This window comes from Saccopteryx bilineata, chromosome 4 (genome assembly GCF_036850765.1).
Source record: "Saccopteryx bilineata isolate mSacBil1 chromosome 4, mSacBil1_pri_phased_curated, whole genome shotgun sequence".
Taxonomy (NCBI): Eukaryota; Metazoa; Chordata; class Mammalia; order Chiroptera; family Emballonuridae; genus Saccopteryx; species Saccopteryx bilineata.
Genome location: NC_089493.1, coordinates 30,707,113 through 30,730,731, shown reverse-complemented (window position 1 = coordinate 30,730,731; position 23,619 = coordinate 30,707,113). Strand labels below are relative to the sequence as shown.

The 23,619-nt window shown below is 47.0% G+C and overlaps 1 protein-coding gene across 1 annotated transcript in view; it reads left to right on the top strand.

The window, feature by feature from the left end:
- Nucleotides 1-172: 172 nt before the first annotated feature.
- Nucleotides 173-23,619, top strand: part of TTC9 (tetratricopeptide repeat domain 9) — a 35,666-nt gene continuing 12,219 nt past the window's right edge. Inside the window, exon 1 of the mRNA XM_066277039.1 lies at nt 173-799. Coding sequence (XP_066133136.1) covers nt 391-799 — 409 coding nt within the window. The 5' untranslated portion in view covers nt 173-390. The remainder of the gene's footprint in view (nt 800-23,619) is intronic.

Genomic DNA, 23,619 nt, shown 5'->3' with positions numbered 1-23,619 from the left:
AAGCTTCTTCCGGGTCAGCGACAATCCCGCCACCTCATTCAGGCCCGTGTCCCCCTTACCGCTAGCCCCAGAGCCCCAGAGCGCACCAGGGCCCGGTTCCCACCCCCTGCAGGTTGCGGGAGGGGAGGAGGGCAGGCGCGCGGGAGTGGGGGAGGGAGGGAGGGAAGGAGGGGAAGACAATCCGAGAGGAGGAGGAGGAGAAGGAGGAGGAGAGAGCAGCCTCCCGCAGCTGGCGAGGAGAATGGGAGTGCCGGGCGGCAGACCACCGCGGGGTATCGCGGCCGCGGCCAAGCTTGCCAGACGCAAGGCAAGCACCCGCCGCTTTTAAACCCGAGAGGGCGCGGCCGAGGCGGGCTGATCGCGGCGCGCTGGGCACCGGGTGGCGGCCGAATGGAGAGGAAGGGCTCGGCGGCCGGAACCAAAGGGAACCTGAGCCAGCCGGTGGCCAGCGAGGTGCAGCGGCCGCAGCCGCCGCTCTGCGTCCCGGGCGGCGGCGGAGGGGCTCCAGCGCGCGGCCAGGCTGGGGCGACAGCGGCCGAGCCCGCTGAGTTCATCCGGCGCGCGCACGAGTTCAAGAGCCAAGGGTCGCAGTGCTACAAGGACAAGAAATTCCGCGAAGCCATCGGCAAATATCACCGGGCGTTGCTAGAGCTGAAGGGGTTGCTGCCGCCCCCCGGGGAGCAGGAGCGGGACTCGCGCGCGGCCTCTCCAGCCGGGGCTCCCCACCCCGGCCGCCTCTCGGAGGAGCAGAGCAAGACCGTGGAAGCCATCGAGATCGACTGCTACAACAGCCTGGCAGGTGAGCCGCGCCGCGCGCCCGCCCTCCTCCCCCAGCCCTCCCGGCCTCGCGCCCGCCCGCGCGAGTCCCAGGGCCGCGGCCCGGGCCTCGGGTCACAGCGACCACTGCGGTGTGCCCGCGATACACAGTATTCCGCTGGGACCGTGCTGCTTTGGGAGGAAGAAAGCGGGGGGCGGGGGCGCTTTGGGAAAAGTATGACTTTTAGCATTATACCTTCTAAAACTCATTGTCATTTTGCGTCTCTTGACCCGCATCCATCATAAATCTCACCTATAAATAACTGGACAGAGACAGAAGGGGGCCCAGCTGGCCGGGCGGTGACTGCTGCTACTATTGCTCCCCAGTGGACCTGGGTCCAATGTAGGAAGCAGCGCCAGGATGGGCCGCCCGCACCCACTGCATGCCCAGTAACTGCTCTTGGGCAGGTACCGTTGTCAACCAGAGCTGGCCCTCACCTTCCCCCCAACTGACCGCATCACTGTGGGTGAGGGTCCCGCCCCAAGTTCACTTGGTTCCAATAGCAAAGGGCAGTTTGCCAAGCAAGATGCTTTCAGCATCTTGAGCAATATGGATTCCAAAATGCCACTTTCTTCTCTCTTAGCTCTGCTGGGGCCGGGTTGCCAGGTGAAGAGAGTGATCTCAAAGGGAGCCTAGTTCCCCGTGGGGCTGGAGCTGCGCTCTGTCCTCGCTCTCCTCCCTGCCTTCCTCTCACTCCCGGTAGTGTTGGTCCTCACACCTAGGTGCGAGGAGAAAGGGAACCCTTTTCCTGGGACGAGAAGGCGGGTATACTTTGAGGATTGTTCACTCTGGGGATAGAGGGAGAAGTCAAACATTTCTAAAAATGTCATTTTGGCACAGGAAAATTTAAAGTCTCTAAAAAAGGAGGCATCTGGATCTTTCCAGGGCCATGCTGTGAGAAGGTGGGAGATGTTGACAGAGGCAATGGCCTTATTTGTTTAAAAGCATTCTTTCCTTTTCTCCTACCCCATTTAGCAGGCTTCTGGCATGGTCCAGCTCCTCTGACCAAACAAAAGGCCATTACTCCTAGCCTAGCCTAACCCTGGAAATTGCCTAACTTAGCTACAGTTAGAGCTGAGTAGGGCTGGGAGCCTGACTGGGTGTGGCTGGGATATGTCTGGAACCCAGGCAGTTGGGGGATGAAAAAAATATATATTGAGCCTGACCTGTGGTGGTGCTGTGGACGGAGCATGGACCTGGAATGCTGAGGTTGCCAGTTCAAAGCCTCGGGCTTGCCTGATCAAGGCACATGTGGGAATTGATGCTCCCTGTTCCTCCTCCCCCCTTTCTCTCTCTCCCCCCTTGCTAAAATGAATTAAAAAAATTTAAATATATAGATAGATAGATAGATAGATAGATAATTCCACTCTGTTTCTAAGTGTGAATCAGCTCTGTTCCCTTCGAGGTTTCTAATGCTACCCTACCTCTGCCTTCCCATAATGCCGTGTCCAGTATCATCTTTCATTAGGCAAAACCCAGGCACTTTAAACATTATAGTTTACAAACTTGATTAATAGTAATAGTAGTGGCAGTGGTAGAAATGGTGGTGCTGATAGCATTACTAGTAAGAATGACAGCAGATAAAGTTAGTCGTATAGCAAAGATCGCATATTTCAATCCCTCACAAGGTACAGCATCATTCTCCTTATTTCCTGTAAGTCTCTGGCACACTCCTTACTGCCTGATGAATAGTTAAAGGGCAAAGTGGCTGTGGGTGGAGGAGGAGGCAGTCTGGATCACTAATGTGCTGATTTCAGAGTGGTAATGGAATCTTATGTTTAGTATTATCTATGGGCATTCTAGGGTTGCCCCTGTCCCCATGGCTTTGACTGCCAGCCTGTGTGCAGCACTGCCTAGCTTCTACCCCGGAGGTGGTAGTTATACGACCTTGGTGAAACCCAAGATGTGTCTGTCCTTGATCAGGGCAGGGTTAATATCTGGACAGCTCCTCTACTTCTACCCTTACCCCACACACTTTGAAAGACTTCAGTGGTGAGAGATTTTCCTTCTGCTGCCTTCTTCAGTGCTCACCAATCGCATTAATCATATGTTGTGTGTACTATGCTAGGCCCTCTACATACATTCTCTTTTTTAATCTTTAAAACAAGTCAATAAAAGCAATATGATCATCAGTTTTGCAGAGAAAAAAACAGCAACCTGTGGTTCTAGGGCCATTCAACTCCAAAATCAATGCTCTTGTCATCATCTTGCTGCACAATCAGTATCCTCTAGACCTTTCTCTCCCTAGAGTCCAGTCTCAGGCAGGCTCCAGAGGCCTTACACTTGGAAAATTCTGTTGGGAGCTCTCATCCCTGGTAACTAGGAGAAAGAAATACAGTACCTTGATTTAAGGTTCTGATAGGGCTATTTCCAAATATTATCAAAGTAAACATGAAAAAGAAAGAAAAAAGGAAGAGTAATTACAAGCTGAGCAGTCTTGTCAAAGTCAAAATCTATATCCTGCATAGAAGATTCAACTGAGAGAAAGGAGCCACATAGAAATCACTTGGAGAAGTAAAAGCCTGAAATTGGTTTCCTTTTGGACAATACACAGAATCAGTTACCACTGTCGCAGAAATCCTAGCAAATAGGAAAGTATCGTTTCTTGTTGGATTGTAAAGTAATACATACCCATAAAATGTATTGTCTTTTAGAAAATAACAAAAAAGTTTAAGAAAGAAAATAGAAAACCCTACCACCTAAAGGAATCCATTGTGATATATTTCCTTCCTGTATTTTTTTCTATACATAAGTGTAAACTGTTTATAAAACAAGGGACCTCTGGCATCCTGCTTTTATTTCCACTTACCATTATGTCAGAACCATTTTATATCCCATTAAAATATTTTCGTGAAGATTATTTTAAATGGCGATGTTAAGTTTTTTAATATGTATTTACAAATATTATCTAATGGAAAAGGAAGGAAAGATGATCACTGTTATTGTTGTTAAAGGCAGAACAGTGCAGTGGGCCCATAAGATATCCTTTCCCTCTTCTGTCTGCCAAAAGGAAGCAGACAGCTACTGCAAGTTCATTGTGGTTAAAAGACAACTGACCTTTCCGTCAGGACTGCCGTGCCAGCTGAGCAGTCCAGCAGCCCAGCAGGCTCCAGGGGGAGCATCTGAAGATGTTCTCTGAAGGATCTATCCTCCTCTACACAGCTGTGCATAGAAGGAGAGGTTTGGGGATTAGAAGGAATTTGCACTAGCCTGGAAGTATCTGGAGGTATAGGCTGTGATGCTAAGGGCATCTCAGCACTAAACCTAAGGTTGTTGTGAGGCCTCTGGAGGAAACCTAGGTTCATTGGACCCTTATTCTCTGCATGGAAGGCACCAAGACAATATAGCAAGGGGGCCGCTAGAATAGGCTAAGAGATATTAGTCTAAAAAATCTAATTGGATGACTTCAGGAGACCATATGAAGGGTCTACAGGCAAAGTACCTATGGCTGTGGTCTGTTCTGGATTGGGAGTTCTGATTCGTAGAGATCTGGCCAGTGGTACAAGATGCCTGGACTTGACTGTGAATATTTTATTCTCTAAGAAATTTAAGGAAAGAGATGGGAAGCATCTTTTTTTTAAAAGAATATCTAATGACAATGAAACAACAAATAGAAGAGATATTCCGATTTGCCTGGGGAGATTTAGGAATCTGATCCTTACCATGGCCACAAGGGAAGCATGTATTGGCTTGTTGATCAACTCCTGTTGACCTCGAACAAAACAGGACTCCCCTGGGGCCTTGGAATGTTCTATGCAGAACCTCTTGAAGGGCAGAGCCTTTTGCTCTACATCTCTTCCTGTGGGGCTGTGGTGGCCCCAGTTGGGGTGTGATCAAAAGGTTGCAACACATAATGACTATGTTTGTATTTACAAATGATGTTTGAGACTCAAATGCCAGTGGAGATAGTGGCAGACAGGCCATTGCATCCAAAGGCAAGATGAGAGTCAGCTTACGCCTCTATCCATGGCATACCTTGTGACTTTGGATGAGCCCCTACCACGTCATTTACCTCCACTTCCCCATCCATTTAGAGCTGTTTGGGAGATTTGTTTGTTTGCTTGTTTATTTTAGCAAAGGGGCAGATAATATCCATTGGTCCCATTTGAAGCCCAGGACAGGGCCTAAAGAAGTCACACTGGGAAAAGGTCTGGGAGGAGAACTAGCTTTATCAGTGCTTGTGACAGGACTTGAAGCCATGGGACCAAAACCAGTTATATAATTTGTGGAGTCCAGTGCAGAACGAAACCGTAGGGCTCCTTGTTCAAAAAAGCAGGAAAGACCTGTCATTAAAGGTCTTAAAAGATAAAGCTTTTTTCTTTCATGCTCACTCTCTTTCTCAACTCGATGTGGTGTTTTTATTTGCAATTTATGTCCATATAAGAACATTAAAAATTTAAAGTATTGGCATGAATTTTAATGTTCATTTTTATACTGTGCAATGCCACTTTTAAATGGAAATACAAGAGCACTTAACTTGTATATGGAATCATATGAATTACACAATTCACATTCTGTAGCTTATACATGCATATGTAGTTTATTCTTATTAGAACAGTGCAAATGCTGACAGAACAAGCTCAGCTGTTTTTATTTCACTTCTTTATATGCATACTTTATGTGCACACTTTCTACCAAGCCTGGCTTTCTGATGAGTAAGAGAAGGAACTATAGCCCTGGCCAGATAGCTTGGTTGGTCAGAGCATCCTCCCAAAGTACAGAGGTTGCCGGTTCGATCCCTGGTCAGGGCACATGCAGGAACAGATTGATGTTCCTGCCTCTCTCTCTCTCTCTCCCTTCCTCTCTCTCTGAAATGACTCAATTAAAAAAGTTTTTTTTAAAAAAAGAAAAGGAACTGTAGGTTTCCCTCGTCTGTGTCGTTATTTTCAGCCTAAGTGGCTGACTAGTACAGAGAATAAACATAATTAGGAAAGGACATGATGGGGTTCCTAGGTCATTTGTGTTAGGACACGATTGCTTTCTTTCCGCATTGGAAACAATGTCTGCATTGAATGGAAAGCATAGCCTCGTGGGGCTGTCAGCATGTCTACTTGCTCGTAGAGCTAACGCTCTTACCTTGTACTCGAGTTGGGTCTTGCTGAACTTTCACACATTGTGGATCCACTGGAGTTCTCTGTTCATGGGGCATCGTGACTGCTACATGTGAGAGGGGGCTGCATAGAATGGTGTGCCTGTCTCTCCTGGCCACGTGCATGATCCATTGTCCTGTCACACTTCACTTACAAAACACAATTTCAAAGATAAAGATATTAAGAATTGTAACAAGACAACAGCAGAGCATTAAGCCATATATAGTGCCCTTTTGTGCATGAGTTCTATGTAACTGCATAAGTTGCCCATCTATGAAGCTGGCCCTCAATGGGACACTGGAAGATGACTCGGTGGATATGACTAAAGTGGGCAAAATTAGACATAGACTCTGAGGCAGATTCAAAGACAAAGGGTACTCAACAGAAATTGGTGTGGAACCGAAGAACTGAGCATAAAGATAGATGAAGTACAAATGCAAGAAATTGGTGGTAGAAAAAAGATGAAGAGCTAGGGACAGAAGATGAATCGTTGGGGTAAGAATTGGTCAAAGAAGAGGGGCTTTATGCTAAGATACTCAGGCTATATCTTGTCATATGGATGGGAGAACTTGACTGGCCAAACCATTGTCCATCTGAGGCTCTTCCTAAGGTAGCACCTTGACCATTAAATCTTAAGCCTGTAAATGTGACTTCTAAGATCATCTTCCAAAAAGGGATGTGGGAATCAAAACTTGTAGAATGCTTTTAAGTAAAGGACATTCTGAATGTAGACATTGGGCAGAGTTTCTAAAGTGGATTCTGAAGCTCCTTAGTTTACCTCCAAGGGAAATGAGTTGGATGGCTCTTAGCCGGAAACTTTTAGGACATCTTGCACTCAGAGCTTCTTCAACCAAATACCTAGAAGTGCCTCCTTCAAGGCAAGGGGATTCGGCTGCAGGACATACAGGAAAGCCAGGACCCTTTCTCCTTTTGGCTATTCCCTTTCACTGCCAAGCTGTGCCTACTCCAAATAGCTGGGACAGAAACCAGATGTTTCAACAAACCAAACACCAATTTCCCAATTCACATAGAGGAAGTGCGACTTGGTGAACAGGGACTTGAACTACAAGTTCTGTCTCTAATGTACTGGGGTGCCTTGGGCTAAAGAATTTGACCTCTTGGGCCATGGTTTTCTGATTTACAAAAACCGAGGGTTAAAAAACAAAACAAAACCCTAGGGTTAGATTCCAAGATCCCAGAAGTCCTTTCCAGCTTTTCAAAAAAATTGTCTCTAGATGTGAAGGCAATCTGGCAGCAATATCTGTCACCCCGTTGATCACCAGGGTTGATGAGGCTGATCTGGCTGGCTAGTCAGGTGTCCCCTTCCTCCCTCACTGTGCCATCTGCGTTCCTCCTGAAGTTACATATGGGGTCGAAGAGGAAGACCTCCCCAGCTGGGGGATCATTCTTCAGTCAAGGGTATACCCATAGCTGCACTCCCCTGCTAGAATCTCCAAACGAACTCTCAAGGTCCGTGTGTAGGAGAACACAGTGTAGTCAAGCTTCCAGGACTCCAGACACGTCCAAATGAGGCATGGCATTTGGCAGCCTGCCTTTCTTAAAAAAAAAAAAAAAAAATAGAAAGAAAAATTCTCCATGCCATTCTTTATGAACGGTGAGGCCCTTACACAGAATATATATGCACACACGTAAACTGGCATAAGTACATATGATAGTACAGTGGTTGCATGCAAGAAGAGCAGTGCCCTCGGTGGTCCTATGGATCTGTCTCTTGCTTAAACAGTGTTTGGACAGAACAGACCCAGGGACGCCCCTTCTTCCGGCCTCCAGCCACCCTCCAACCTCTTTTCCAGCCAGCACCTTCAGAACCACCTTGGCCACCTTCAGCCTTGGAGACCAGCCAGTACTGTTTTTTTTTAGCTTAACTCCTAATTGTCAAGTAATCATGAGCTCCCAGACTCATCAGAATTATTCCACCGAGGTGGAGGCTGCTGTCAACCCGTCAGCCTGCATCTGGGGGCCTCCTACACCTACCTCTCTCTGGCCTTCTATTTGGGCCGCAGCAATGCAGTTTGGAGGGCGTGGCCGCTCCTCTGCGTGTTGGCTGAGTTGTCTGGGGAGAAGCACGAGAACGCAGTGGCTCTTAGAGATGCAGGATGAGCACAGCGGCTGGCATGTGCGGAGCCTTCCCGAGAGAGTGCTGAGAAACGCAGGGCGCCATGGAAGCGCCGTGGTGGAGAAGAACCTGAGCCAGGCCCTTGTGGGTCCGCGTGCCCTGGGTCCTACCCGCACAGACTCCCAGCTCTGTGACTTCTGGGAGAAGCGCTTCCTGGGTGAGCAGGTGGAACTCATCGAGAAGGTGGGCAACACCTGGCTAGCCTCTGCAGGCTGGTGGCCCCCAGGCTGGGCTGGGCGACTGTCTTCCTCGAAGGGCTCACCCTCAAGCACAGCCGGAGCCGTTGGTGCCCAGAGGCCTTTGAGGGGCCCCTCTGCCTCCCCTGGCGTCTGGCTTCTGTCTGAGCCTCTCCCTGCAACCTCTAGGCAGCCTTTTAACCACCCTGGAGCCCTCTGCCGTGCATTGGACCAAATGGAAACGATAAAGCTTTTTGCAGGAAAATAAAAAAAAAAAGATCTGAAATCGTACAAATAAAGCTGTTAAATTCACTTGAAAAGGGGACTGGACAGAGGAATTGCAGAAAGAAACTAACTTTTTATTATTAAGATTTTTCTTGGCCCTGGCCGGTTGGCTCAGTGGTAGAGCGTCGGCCTGGCGTGCAGAAGTCCCGGGTTCGATTCCCGGCCAGGGCACACAGGAGAAGCGCCCATCTGCTTCTCCACCCCTCCCCCTTTCCTTCCTCTCTGTCTCTCTCTTCCCCTTCCGCAGCCGAAGCTCCATTGGAGCAAAGATGGCCCGGGTGCTGGGGATGGCTCCTTGGCCTCTGCCCCAGGCGCTAGAGTGGCTCTGCTCGCAACAGAGCAATGCCCCAGAGGGGCAGAGCATCGCCCCCTGGTGGGCAGAGCTTAGCCCCTGGTGGGCGTGCCGGGTGGATCCTGGTCAGGTGCATGCGGGAGTCTGTCTGACTGTCTTTCCCCGTTTCCATCTTCAGAAAAATACAAAAAAAAAAGATTTTTCTTGTTGTTTTTTAGAGCATTTTAACATTCACAACAAAATTGAGGAGAAGAGACAGATATTTCTTATTTTCTCCTTGTCCCCACACATGGGTGGCCTCCCCCATTATCAACACTCCCCGCCAGAGTAGTATGTTTGTTACAATTGGTGACCCTACAGCGACACATCATAATTACTCAGTCCATGGTTAACATTAGGCTTTACCTTTACGTTGTACATTCTATGGGTTGAGACAAAATACATGACATATATCCATCACTGTGGTGTCACAAACAAAGTGTTTTCACTGCCCTAAAAACCCTTTGTTCTCTGTCTCCAACCCCTAACTCCTGGCAAACACTGATTTTTCTTTTTACTGCCTCCCTAGTCTTGCCTGTCCCAGAATGTCACACATGTGGAATCACACAGTAGGTAGTCTTATAGGCTTTTCAGATTAGCTTCTTTCATTTGGTAATGTGCATTGAAGGTTCCTCTATGAATTTTTTAACTTTTTATTTTAAATCTTTCTCTAGTGTTTGACTTTTCTAACTATATGCATGCTTTTGTATTTTGAGACAAATGATGACAGAATTATCTATGTAGAGAAGTTTTGCTTTTTATTTTCACCTTATAAACATAATTTTTAATGCCGTTCTGGATATTACCTATGCCTTGTCTATCCTTGTCCGATAGTAACGCCAAAGATGTCAGGCAAATTTATCCCAAACTTTCCTTTAATATCCCATCATAGGACTCATCCCCTTTCTGCAGTGACCACCACCCTAATACCCACACAGGGCTAGATATTGGCAGCATGGTACCCCACTTTAGGGGGACGCCCTCAGGACTCAGTAGCATGTTAGTGAAAGTTTGAACATGCTGGTGAGTCAGGGAAGAGAGTTGGGTCAGAGCTTGTGAGGTAACCTGGTCCTGAACATTAGGGAGGTGCCTCTGGTGTTAATGAAAGAACAGTATGGCTGCCCGATGTCCAAGATTCTTGTTGGCCCCTGAGTCTAGGAAATCCTGCCCAGCAGAGGCTCGGACACAGCGCCAGAGAGCACCGGAAGGAAGCACTCTGGACTCTTGCCATGGCTCTTCACAGGCCAAATCCAAATCCTTTCTGTTCTGCTCCAAGCATGGCCTGGGGCAGTGGGGACCAGGGTGCTAGTCCAGATTCTGCTGCTAGCTTGCTCTGACTTTGGACACCTCAGGTCACTCTGACCTTCACTTTCCCCATATGTAAACAGTGTGGGTTGGGTCACATACCCTCCAAGTCTCTTTTTTTTTTTTTTTTGTATTTTTCTGAAGCTGGAAATGGGGAAAGACAGTCAGACAGACTCCCGCATGCGCCCGACCGGGATCCACCTGGCACGCCCACCAGGGGCGATGCTCTGCCCACCAGGGGGCAATGCTCTGCCCCTCCAGGGCGTCGCTCTGCCGCACCAGAGCCACTCTAGCGCCTGGGGCAGAGGCCAAGGAGCCATCCCTAGCGCCCGGGCCATCTTTGCTCCAATGGAGCCTTGGCTGCGGGAGGGGAAGAGAGAGACAGAGAGGAAGGAGGGGGCGGGGGTGGAGAAGCAAACGGGCGCTTCTCCTATGCGCCCTGGCCGGGAATCGAACCTAGATCCCCCGCACGCCAGGCCGACGCTCTACCGCTGAGCCAACCGGCCAGGGCCCCAAGTCTCCTTTTAGAAGACTGGAACCATCCAGGATTTTGAAGGCCTTCTAGCCCCCTCCCCCCTTGGCCTTTCTGGTAGCAGCCAGATCTGGGAGCAAGCTCTCTTTTATTCCAGGTTGTTGGTATGTGCTGCCAAATAATCATTAAAAGATCTCAACTAAGATTTCCAAGGTAACCCTTGCAAATTTGGGGATCAACCAAAATAAGGTCGCAGCCTCCCAGGCTAATAGTGAGACGTTCCAGTGTATGGGTTGGGAGCCTATAAATAATATTACCTGGATCCCAGAATACAAAGTGATGGCACCAAATGTTAACCTATTGCTGCGATATCTTCCCAGCTTATTCCAAATTTCAGACGTTGTCGATTGTGAGCAGGCCGTCATCCACCATCAGAAACCTGGCAATACTGGCTACATTAGACCAAGAAACCCTGGTGGCAAGGCGGGGGAAGCTTTTAAGACAGGGACTGGCAGGGCCAAGCGTTTCAGGGAGCAGTTGCTGGCGAACTTATAGCATCTCAGAGAGTTGCCACACTTGGCCCAGGGCTGGAGACCCCTGTGGAATGAGTGTGATGTGATTCTGGGTCTAGTGCTCAGGCTGAGGCAGGACTGAGCACCTTTCTCGAATGCGCCTGCACCCCCAGGTTCTGGAGGCCGCTGGGTCTTGGGAACCTGTGTGGACTTTTCCTTGATGTCTATCTAAGGAGAAGACTGTATCCCTATGTGTGCCAGTGAGGACAGGAGGAAAGAGAGAGGACACAGACGAACAGGCAGGCAGCAGACCTAGGCCCCAGGAAGCCTGCAGGGCAATGTGGCCTAACGGGAAAGAACTTGACGTTTAGATATAAAGGGATCTGGGTTTGAATCCTGACTTCCAATCGACTCCTTCATTAACGTTGGGCAGGTCCCAACCTCTACAAGATTCTGTTTCCATTACAGCATGGAAGTAAGAATGTGTACCCCACAGGATTGTGACGGCGAGTGAAATCAAATGACGCATACGTAGATGCCTAGCACAGTGCTGGCACATAACAGATGCTTAATAAATGATGGTTATATGTAAATGTAACTCCTACTCCAGTGTCTCCTAAGGCAAAAAAGTATGTGAGAGGGGAGGGAAAAAGGGACTTAGCAGGGGGACCTGTGGGGGAATATGGGAAGCAAGTGAGCACACAGAGGAGGGCAAACAAGGGGTCAGGGAAGTCTCAGCTCCCTAAGTGGCTGCAGGAGAGCGGGGGTAGGGTGGGGTGAGCGAGGTGTGCCCCAACAGCGTTCAGTGTGGGTATTTCCTACCTGATGATGCCTGGGCGCCAGAGGCTGTGAACAGACCCATCGGGCTCCTCTGAAGGGCAGCTAAGCCCCAGCGGAACCAAAGGCTCTTGGACCAGGTGATCTGTGCCCGCATCGAGCTTCTCAGGATACAGGTTGGACTGGGAAACACTTAGAAACTGCTGGGTTCTAGGCAGATGTGTCTCTGGCCTGCGATTGTGCAAGCAGATCAGCCTCAGACAGCACAGGCTCCCTGCCCCCGGGTTCTCTGACCCTTCCTTTGAACTGAGCTAGCAGGGAAAGAACCCCGGGCTCTCTCACAAGTCAGGCCAGTTCACAGTCTGACAGCAGAGAACAAGCAGTTGCTGGAAAGGGAAGAGACATGCTGTGATCAATCGAGTTCCCCAGGGAACCTAACAAGCAAGAAGCTGACTGGCGGGAAGGGGAAACGGAGGAAGTCAAGGCCTCTGTGAGAGGGAGACACAGGGAAAGGCTGGCAGCCTCGTGCGGCTCTGTCTGCCTTCTTGTGCCTTGAGCTGGTGTTGGCTTACTGAGCTCCTTCTTGGTGCTGAATAAAGGAATAAAGAAATCCCCCCCCCCCCGCCCCCAGCTTGACCACGGGCCCTACGTGTGAAAGCAATAGCAAGTGTCCCCTGGGTCCTCCTTTTCATCCCGGCTGCCAGGCACCCCTCCACCGTACTGCCCAGGTCCTCATGGCCCTGGGCTTCCCCCAGGCAGTGCCCCAGGGACAGGCAGTGCTCTCTGCTCGGGAGACCTGCAGAAGACTTTTCCTCCTCTCCTCCCTGCTCTCTTTGAAGACATCATGGGCAGGGGTGATATTAAAAAATAGTTTTCTAATTACAAAACTAAAACATCGTAATCGCAGAAGATAATTAAAAACGAGTGAAACTCAAAGGAGAAAATAAAACTCAACTTGTCATCCCCCACCCCAAGATGCCCACCCCTTCCGGGTGGGGTTTATTTCCTTCCGGTCTTCCCTCTGCACGTGTGAACCAAACATCGGCCACTCGCGTCAAGGTCTACCTTTCTCTGGTTTATTTGTAAAAGGGTTTTCTTTTCCTTCAGATGTGCTGGGGCCACTGCTGGGAACCTCGTGGCACCACATCAGGCTGTATGGTCATACCAGATTGTACTGAAGGTTACTGGATACAGAAGGAGTTTACATCTCTAAAACTTTAGGAATATTCTTTTTCCTAAAACTCATCTGAAAAAGTAGACTACTAGGAATTTCTTATTGACTTCTCACTTTGTTTGGCAGGTTCCACAGACCTACCATGCTTCTCAGACTCCTCCCCACCTCCAGCCCCTCTCCACATCTTAGGTTTTACTGCTCTCAAATTCCTGTCGTTTCTTAAGCAAAGCAGGTTGGCCATCTTTTCATCTACCTAATTTTCCTCCAACTGATCTCAAAGCTTCACCTTTCTCAGTGAAGCAGTTGATGAGGGTATTCTAAAAATAAGGTAATTTCTTCCCTAAGAGGAAGTTTGATGCCTGCTATTACAAATTCTACACACACACACACACTTACACACACACACACACACACTTTCATATTTTCCACAAGATTAAGGCTATACTGCACAAACTTTTACAACCTTCATTTTTTCCACCAATATTTTCCATGGAAAACATTTATTCAGTGTCGTTATGTACTTTTCTACAGCACGATTCTAATGTCTGTGTCCTGTTCTATTGGAGCAATGCCCTGTTATTTATTTAACCAATTTCCTATGATGGATATTTAGGTTATTTCCAACACTTTGCTATTACACATGGTGCTGCCACAGAGAAGCCACAGAAGTGCTTTTTCTGCTACACATTCGCCTGTTAACTAACTTACCTCTCAGTACAACTGGTGACGTGATGGTTGCTCTGGTGTCATCGAAGGATGGTGGGAGAAGCAATGGGAACAGGAGATATGTTGCTGGGGTCACAGAGAAATGGTAGGAGAGGTGGTAAGAATGGGGGAGGGGAGCATTCTTTAAAGTCCAAAAAGAGAACAGGATAGAATTTTTGGCTTCTGATATATATTTTTTCCCTATCCTGGCTTAGAAGTCCTGCCAATGGATATGACATGTGTCTTTGGCCAGAGCTGACGAGGAAAAGATTATGTTGGGCAATGGATTTCTTCCAAACATTTCTAGGCATAAACTCACTATTACTTCCAAATGGCCCAGCTGGCCCCTTTAAAGTCCCACCTCCAACCCAAGAAAGGGGTGTTAATGAAGACTCCAATAAAAATAACCTTTCTTCATATTGCTCCCGTCTCTGTCTGTGTATGCTGCAATGAGATTAAGAGTCAGCCTGACCTGTGGTGGCGCAATGGATAAAGCATCGACCTGGAAATGCTGAGGTTGCTGGTTCGAAACCCTGGGCTTGCCTGGTCAAGGCACATATGGGAGTTGATGCTTCCAGCTCCTCCCCCCTTCTCTCTCTCCATCTCTCTCTCCTTGCTCTCTCTCCTCTCTAAAAAAATGAATAAATAAATTTAAAAAAAAAAGTCAGAGGGACCATGGATGGGATAACTTGGAAGGATGCTGCCATAGTACCAGGTCTGCGCCTCCCCCATGAACAGTAGCATGTGACGGGCACCAAAAAACTGAGCTGACCTCAGGTTCCGGCATTACAACTGCCTTGAGCAGATTCCAATATTTCTTAAAGGAGTATCAACATAACCCTTCAGCTTTTTAAGATTTTAGATTGGTTTGTCACCTTAGCTCTTTGACCTGCCACTGTGACAGCTAAGTACTGGCCCGCGAGGGTGAATAAGAAGAATATAAAGTCGTGGAAGATATCAACATCTTTTGAATGCTTTCCGTTTTCCTCCCAAAGCTCTGGGCACAGGCCACGGTGAATGAACCTTTATTGAATACGTTTCCCAAGAGCCACAGGATTGTGCGGAGACAGTGGGAGGGCTGCAGCAGCCCTTGTTCGAGCAGCCCTGGAATGCAAAGGGCATCCAAGGAAGCACTCAAAGGGTGGGAGAACAAACAGCAACTTGGGAATGGTGAAGAGATCTCCAAGGACAGTGTTGCTAAAACAGAAAAAACGAAAGAAACGCTTGGCAATGTTCGCAGGAATCAAGTGCAAGCTGTGCTATGTTGGAAGAAATCAAAGGTCAGAAATAAAAGTAAATGGAATTGGGGGAGATTCAGCCCACTAGCAAAAGCCAAACGACTGCTGGTAGTGAGTGCAGCCATGACAGTAGTGGAAGAGCTCTTTACCTGCCACCTACCTTGTGTTATAGCTTCTCAGGGCCTTAGGCTTAGAAGAGACATTTAGAAGTCAGCGAGTCCAAGTGTCTATCTACTCTTTACCACCAGCTCTGCAGGAGTAGGATCAACATGGGACTTGAGCTTAGACAACCCTGGCTCTCTCCCTACAAGCCAAATGGCCTTGGCAAGTTACTGAAGTTCTTCAGGCCTCTGGAAGCTTTTGGAAGCAGGGCTAAAATACCTATTTCCCAGAGTCACTGTGAGGATCAACTGAGTTGTAAATCATCATACAAGTGTTAGGTGTCACTACTTATTGAGCACATAATATGTGTAAACCGCTATGATGTGGTTTTGCTGTGTGGGGATTTAAAGATGCCCTATGTGAGAATATTATGCTAAGCAAGCTAAGCAAAATAAGTCTGTCAGAAAAAGCTAAGAACCATATGATTTTACTCACATGTGGGATATAAAACAAGCTCACAGACACAGACAACAGTACGGTAATTACCAGAGGGAAGGGGATGGGGGGCAGTAAAGGGTAAAGAGGACCAAATATATGGTGACACAGACCATTTGACTTTGGATGGTAGGCACACAGTGCAACATAGAGGCCATGTACCATAGAAATGTACACTTGAAACCTATATGATCCTATTAACCAATGTCACCCCAATAAACTTAATTTAAAAGATAAAAAATAGAGATCCCCTACGGATGCTTGTCTGGAAGGGAAAGAAGACATGTTTTATTAATAACTGCAATGCTGAGATTCCCCTGATCCTAGTATGTGGCTGTAAAAATAATTTTATTCTTTGGAAATCTAAAGGGTTCACTGGATGATTGTACCTGTAGATCTGACTTTGTTAGAAAAAGACTACCCACCCCTGGCCGGCTTGCTCAGTGGATAGAGCATCAGCTTAGTGTATGAGTGTCCCAGTTTTGATTCCTGGTCAGGGTACACAGTAGAAATGACCATCTGCTTCTCTCCCTCTCTCTCTACCCCTTCTCTCCCTCTTCTCCTCCCATAGCCAGTGTTTTGATTGGTTTGAGTGTCTGCCCTGGGCACTGAAGGTAGCTCAGTTGGTCTGAATGTTGGCCTCAGGCACTAAAAATAGCTTGGTTGATTCAAGCATCAGCCCCAGTCAGTGATTGCTGGTTGGATCCTGGTCAGGACACATGCGAGAGTCTGTCTCACTATTTCCCTTCCTCTCACTTGAAAAAAAGAAAGAAAGAAAGAAGAACACTATTTAACATGTTCTGTGAAAACATAACCATTAGGTGGGGGCACACTATTATCCATAGGAAATAAAAAAATAATTTCTTAATAAGTTAGAAATAGAGGGAAAGTACCTGATCTTGATAAAGAGCATCTATGAAAATAAAGTTAACGTCAAGCTTAATGATGAGAGACTGAATGTTTTCCCTTATGTGTTCTTGGACATTTATCCTAGAGAAACTGTGTTCTTGGACATTTATCCTAGAGAAATGAAAGCTGTTTGTAAATGTTCATAGAAGCACTATTCATAACAACCCCAAACTGGAAACAGCCCAGGGGTTCTTCACCAGATAAACGGTCAAACATTTCGTGGTACATCCATACCATAGGATACCATTCATCAATAAAAAGGAATGAACTACTGATCCATGCAACAGCTTGGATGCATCTCAAGGTTATGATGCTGAGTGGGGAAAAAAAAAAGCCAATTCCAAAAGGCTTCATATCTTGTGGTTCTATTTCTATAACACGTTGAAATGTCAAATTTTAGAAATGGAGAACAGCTTGGTGGTTGTCAGGAAGTAAAGGGGAGGTGAGGTGCAGGAAGGACATGGACGTAGTTATAAAAGGGCAACAGGAGGATCCTATGATGATGGAACTGTTCTGTAAGTTAACTTTGGAGGTAGAGGAACCTACATGTGTTATTAATTGGTATATAAGTAAACACGCACACACACCTGAGTTCAGGTAAAGTTAAGTAAATGTGATTGAGATCTATGGATTACAGCAGTGTCAATATTATAGTGAATATATTGTGCTATGGTTTTATAAGATGATACCATTGGGAGAAAACTGGATGAAGGGCACAAAGAGTCCCTCTATATTGTTTCTTATAACTGCTACTCTATCTCAGTAAAAAATTTCAGTTAAAAATAATACTGTGGGGGTTAGTTTGCAAGCACTAGGTAAGATAGGAGCTGTTTCAGGAAGAAACCAGAGATGCAGGGTGGCAACTGCGTTAGGATAACAGTAGACTCTCAATGAAATCAGAGATCTTGGTGGTTTTAGAACATTTAAAAAAAGTGTTGGTGGAAACTCTGCACTTGGTTTCATTTGTTTGTTTGTTTTTCTCTTTGAAGGCAGAGAAACAAGTGGGGTAGAGGATTCTGGAGCTTTCCATAGGAAAGTTCCAGATGAGAAATATACATATAAAGTGAGCACATTTGGCACCATCAGGTCTCACACGTAAGCCTCACAAGAATCAGAACTCGGGCCTGACCACACAGTGTTGCAGTGGATAGAGTATCAGACTGGAACATGGAGGACCCTGGTTCGAAACCCCGAGGTTGCCGGCTTGAGCACAGGCTCATCCGGATTGAGTGTGGGGTCGCTGGCTTGAGTGTGAGATCATAGGCATGACCCCATGGTCAATGGCTTGAAGCCCAAGCTCACTGACATGAACCCGAGGTTGCTGACTTGAGCAAGGGGTCACTCACTCTGCTGTAGCCCCCTGGTCAAGGCACATATGAGAAAGCAATCAATGCACAACTAAGGTGCCGCAACAAAGAATTGATGCCTCTCATTTCTCTCTCTTTCTGTCTGTCTGTCCCTCTCTCTGATTCTCTATCTCTGTCAAAAATATAAATAAATAAATAAATAAATAAATAAATAAATAAATAAATAGAATCAGAACTCAGGCTTCAAATCTATCTAGTAAAGGAACTGAGTTAAAATTCATGATAGGCAGTTGAGCATCCTAGGAAGGCAGTGTGAATAATGCTTATGAGTTCAGCCTTAGCCCTGGCTGGTTAGCTCAGGTAAAGACAGCTTTGTCCTGAAACACTAAGGTTCTGGAAAACAATAAATCGATATTTCTATCTCCCTCAAATAACAATAATAAAAAAAAAAAGCATAGCCTTAGGTGCCAGAAGCCTTCGGTTCAAACCCTAAAACAGTGGTTCTCAAACTTTTTTGAAGTTGGGGCACATTTAAAATCCTACAAATAATTGTAGGCGCACTATATACAAATTTCTGAGAAATATGTTATAATAATTAAGTCAAATATTAAAGAAAAAATATAAAGTCCAAACTTGCTTTTATGGTAAACAAAATAAATATGACAAAACTAATTTTATTCTGACATTAAAAAACATTTTTATGCTACATTTTTTGAGTTATGCTTTTTAGAATTCATAAAAAATAGGGGTTAAAAAATAAAAAAACAAAAAAGTTATCTTTTTATATATAGAGATACATTCTTACTAAGATTTAGTAAATTCGGCAGGTCCCAGTGCGGCTGTGTTAAGTTTTTTCATTCTTGTGTTTATGAGAAACATGAGCCTGATGTGTCCTAGCGATTTCTTCAATGTTTGGGCATGTATTTGAAAGGCAAACTCTCATTTCCTCATCAATACATTAAAGAATTTCTCTCTTTTTACTCTTAATTGTATTGAGTGCATAAAACCCCCACCATACATATCATCTTAACTTTACACCAAACAAAGGATAGAAGAAACTTGCCTCCAGTCTTTCTGGGGAACATGGGGGCTAGTGTCAACAATCCAGCACCACAGCTTAACAGCCTTTTGCAACCTAATCAAGCAAGTGAGGTGGGGGTTGGGAAGACTGTCAGCTTACAGCCAATTCCCCACACCTCTGTCCCCTAAAAATCTAAACTCCAAAACCCCTGTTGTTTTTTTTGGTCCCCAACAGGCACATATTTCTCTGGAATACCATAGGGCGCACCTGGAAATCTTCTAGGGTGCATCAGTGCACCCTGGCACACACTTTGAGAACCACTTCCCTAGAATCTTATTAGCTTTGTGGCTGTGAGCAAGTAACTGAAGTTCCTCAGCTTTTTCATCTGTACAATGGGCAAAATACTAAAACCTACCTTATTATTGTTGTCAAGATTGAAATAATTAATGCTTAGAACAGTACCTGGCCCATTCATGGTTAATGAAACTTACCTGCCCTTACTCTTAGCAGCCTTCTGGGAGGATGGGTGACTGCTGCCTGCAGGTGCTGGGCTAGATTCTCCTGAGCTCACCAGGAAGCATCTCGGCCTTCTGATCCCTATTTTCCTGGCCTGGGCGCCTTTTCTCCAGTAAGAAGTCTCCAATCACTAAGAAGAGAAAAGCCTAAAGTGCCACAAGTTGAATGTCTGAGAACGATTGTCCACATGTATAGATTTCCTAGTTCTAGAACTTGGCCATCTGGGACCTATTTGTCCTGTGGGTAATCCTGGCACTCTCTACAACTGTCCTGAGTTCTCATAGTTTAGCTAACTAGATGGTTCTTAAGGGACGTATATCCAAAATGCTAGACTGTACCAGCTCAGAAGGTAAGGAGAACCACTTATAGACACCCATGGAGGACTTATTAAACATGTGGACTACTGGCCTTCACCTTAACCCTTGGGAATCTGCAAATCTGCACTGCTGGGCATGGGGTCTGGGATCTCCGTGTTAAACAAACTTCCACAGATGATTTAATGAGACATTTGTCTGTGGGGTTCTCATCAGGTGTCAGGGTCTGGAGCAGGGGTCCCCAAACTTTTTACACAAGGGGCCAGTTCACTGTACCCTCAGATGGTTGGAGGGCCGCCACATACAGTGCTCCTCTCACTGACCACCAATGAAAGAGGTGCCCCTTCTGGAAGTGCAGCGGGGGGCCGGATAAATGGCCTCAGGGGGCCACATGCGGCCCGTGGGCCGTAGTTTGGGGATGCCTGGTCTGGAGCTTGGGGAGTGCTGACTTTTTTCATCCTGCCAATAATCCTTTAAGGGAAAGGTAGCTAGCAACTATAATTACCTTCATTTTTTACCTATTCCAACACTGAGACCCTGAGAGGTGAGGTGTTTTCACTCATGAGCGAATGCCACTGCTAGGTATCAATATATTGTCTTGAATCAACCAGCTCAGAGGCACCAAACCTGGCTAGCGACTTCTCTGCTAAAATGATTCCCCTCTTCCCTCATAGGCTCTCTTGTGTGCTATATAGACTCAGGAACCGGACTATTAATTTTCCTGCCACTCTGGCTTTTAGAGCTTTTAACCTATTAGGACTCCAGATGGGGCCCGGTGACTTTGGGTCCATCCTCCCACCCCATCCATAAAGCCTCCAGCCAGATACTGACTGCAGAGCCCACTCCTGCATTCGTGGTGGGGAGGGGTTGAGAGCGGGAGTAGGGGTAGGGCTGCTGTTGACTCAGAGGGTAACTAATCTATGGGAAGAAAATAAGTCTAGGACCCCACCCCATTCTTTCCCTTAAGACCCCTTTTCTGGCTGCAGAGCTGCTTCTATAATGTTCTTGGCATATTTCCCCTGCCCCCACCCCCAATACCTCTGAAAGGAGAGCCAGTAAGTAAAACCAAGCATCAAACGTGGGTTTGGGAAGCATTTGTGACAAGTGTGAGTTTATGTACATCCTTGACTGTGAAACGAAAATGAGAAATAAAGGAAAGAGAGCTGTTGGCAGAACCCTGAATGCAGGTATTTGTTTCTGCAGAAGGGGCCTGGGCACTTCCACGCAAAGGGGACACTGAATGGGCCGCTGCCACCATGGGAAGGGCCCCCGTGGGAAGGGCCCCCGTGGGAAAGGACTCCATGGGAAGGGCCTCCGGAGTAAACGTTGCCATCATCCCTGGCTCACTCTGCATTTCCATCGCTCTGCCACAGAGAAGCCCTCCAAATCACCCACCAAAATGGATCTGACATGTTCGTGAAAATGTGCTTTAATTGAAACTGTAGTTTCATGTACATATCATACATTGTGTGTAGGACTCAAAAGAGGCGTTTCCTCTAACAAAGGCTCATACTGCTGGAGAAACCAACTTTGACAAACGCCTTCCTGAAGAACTACACTGCTCACAAAAATGAGGAGATACTTCAAAATGACTATGAAGCGATAAAATATCTCCTCATTTTTGTGAGCAGTATAACATCTAGGAGCCTCAGTCTGAGTGCCCAGCACTGTGTGAGACATATAATACATTAGCTATCTCATTTTATCATAACAGGAGTTCCCACACAGGAGGTATTACCTCCACTTCACACACAAGGAGAACGAGAGCCAGAGAGAATAAGTCACATGCCCAAGGGCCTGAGCTAGTCGGTGGCAGAGCCCAGATTCCAGCCCAGGATCGTGTCTCCAGATCCACCATTGATGTTCAACCAGGATACCCTAAAACTGGCCCAATACTTTGTGCCTATTTGGTTTGGTTATAGCCTATCCTATATTGATAGTTAAATATTCTGAACATCACCTCTGTCCAGATCCAAGCTCCTTTTACTTTGCTACTATGCCACTGCCCTTTGAAATAAATCTGAAAACTAGTCAAATAGTTTAGTCAACTTCTGGGAAAATTTCCCCTACTAATGGAATAGCCACTTCTTGGGTAAGGAGGAGCAGGAAGCATCAATGTGTAGTTGCTTCTTGTATGTGCCTTGACCCGGCAAGCCCAGGGCTTCGAACTGGTGACCTCAGCATTCCAGGTCGGTGGGTGCTTTATCCACTGCGCCACCAAAGGTCAGGCATCTCCGTGTCTTTTCATATGGTCTTTCCTCTGTGTGTCTGTCTCTGTGTCCAAAATTTTTCCTTTTTATAAGGACACCAGCCATTTTGAATTAGAGCCCATCCGAAAGACCTCGTTTTGACTTGATTACCTCTGTAAAGACCCTCTCTCCAGATAGGATCCATATTCTGAGGTCCTGAGGATTAGGATGCCAACATTTCTTTGGGGGAGGAGACGATTCAACCCATAGCACTGAGGCAGCCTCGTGGAGTAGGTTCCTCCACTCACGCCTGGCCCCAGATGCGTCTTCCTTCCCTTCCCATCCAGCCCACACTTCCCCTCTGTTCAGCAGGTGAGGGCCAACTACAGTGAATCAGCTGAAAACCAATGGCTACATGAATGTGTTCTTCCTCTTCTCATCCAGTTCCCCTTCATCTTGTGCCAGTGAGTGGCATTTTGCCCAGGCAGTCATCATGCCCTGAATGCACCAGGAAAAACAAAACCCGAGTGCCAGAGCCAAGAGAACCTGACGTGTTTCAGCCTGAGGTCTCAGTGTGCTTGCTTTGGGCCACCTCATATGATTTCCTTTGTCTGAGTGCATGAGTGTGCAGTGCGGTTCTCTGTGTTGCTGGATCTCTAACTTTTCCTACCACAGACCCCTTCAGAAAGCCCGTCTGCCCTTTTCGTAGAAACAAAGCCTAGCCACCCGTGGTGGGCAGTGGAAGAGGAATGCCCACAAGGGAGGGATGATTCGAGATTGACAGCCCGATTCCTGCCTCCCAAAGTCACCTCTCTTGTAAGTTGCACTGGCCACCACTGTTGTCGCCACATTTGGCTCAGGGGAAGGCTATTTCCTGTCACTTCTTCCCAAGCATGAGGAGGAGCTTGTCTTAATTCTCCATAGCTTGGCCGATCCTGCGCTGCAACATGTATTCAAACTTATCATAAGACCCAAAAATGGTTGTCTGGGAGCCCAGGCCCATCTTCACATATCCACCAAGAAGGTGTCTCCCCACCCTGCAGCCCTCTGCAGCGGAAGGACTGCGTCTCTGAGTCCAAATATATACTCAGAGTTGAGGTCACAGATGGGAACCAGCTCCCTCTCTATCCAGCTGGAGACCTGCCTTCCCAAGGCCACGGCCTCCTCTGCTGAGACTGACTCCCGTGGCAGTGCCTGCTCCCTTCAGGACGGTCCGACCCTAGAAGTATTGTCTTGGGAAGACCACATCAGAATATAATCCAATTTATATGCCAAAAAATAAATCTCTACATAGCAGGAGAATTGACTTACGTTCAAAACCCTCCTGATGACTGCTCTACCGGTTCTGACTGTCATTCCCAACAGAAGATGCCTCCTCCAAAGTAACAGGGAGAATAGAATTCCTTTTGAAGGAGCCAGTGAAACAATTTCATCCTTCTATTAAGTGGTGAATGTTGTCGTAGTCATAGGCTGTTAGATCGAAACGGATGGCAGCAATGATTGAGTGAAGGGCAGGGCCCTTGTTTTATAGACAAGAAACAGGCCCAGAAAGGGAAACTGATTTTTCTAATGCTGGCGAGTGGCAAAGGTGGGGCTGCCGCCCAGCTCCCCTGATTCCCAGCCCTGTTACTCTTTAAAACACTGATCCGTGCTGGCTAGCAGAGCGCAGAGACTGTTGTATTACATACTTGAATTTAAATAGAGACCAGGTTACAACAAAGTGGATGAGCTGTCTTGGATAATCCGT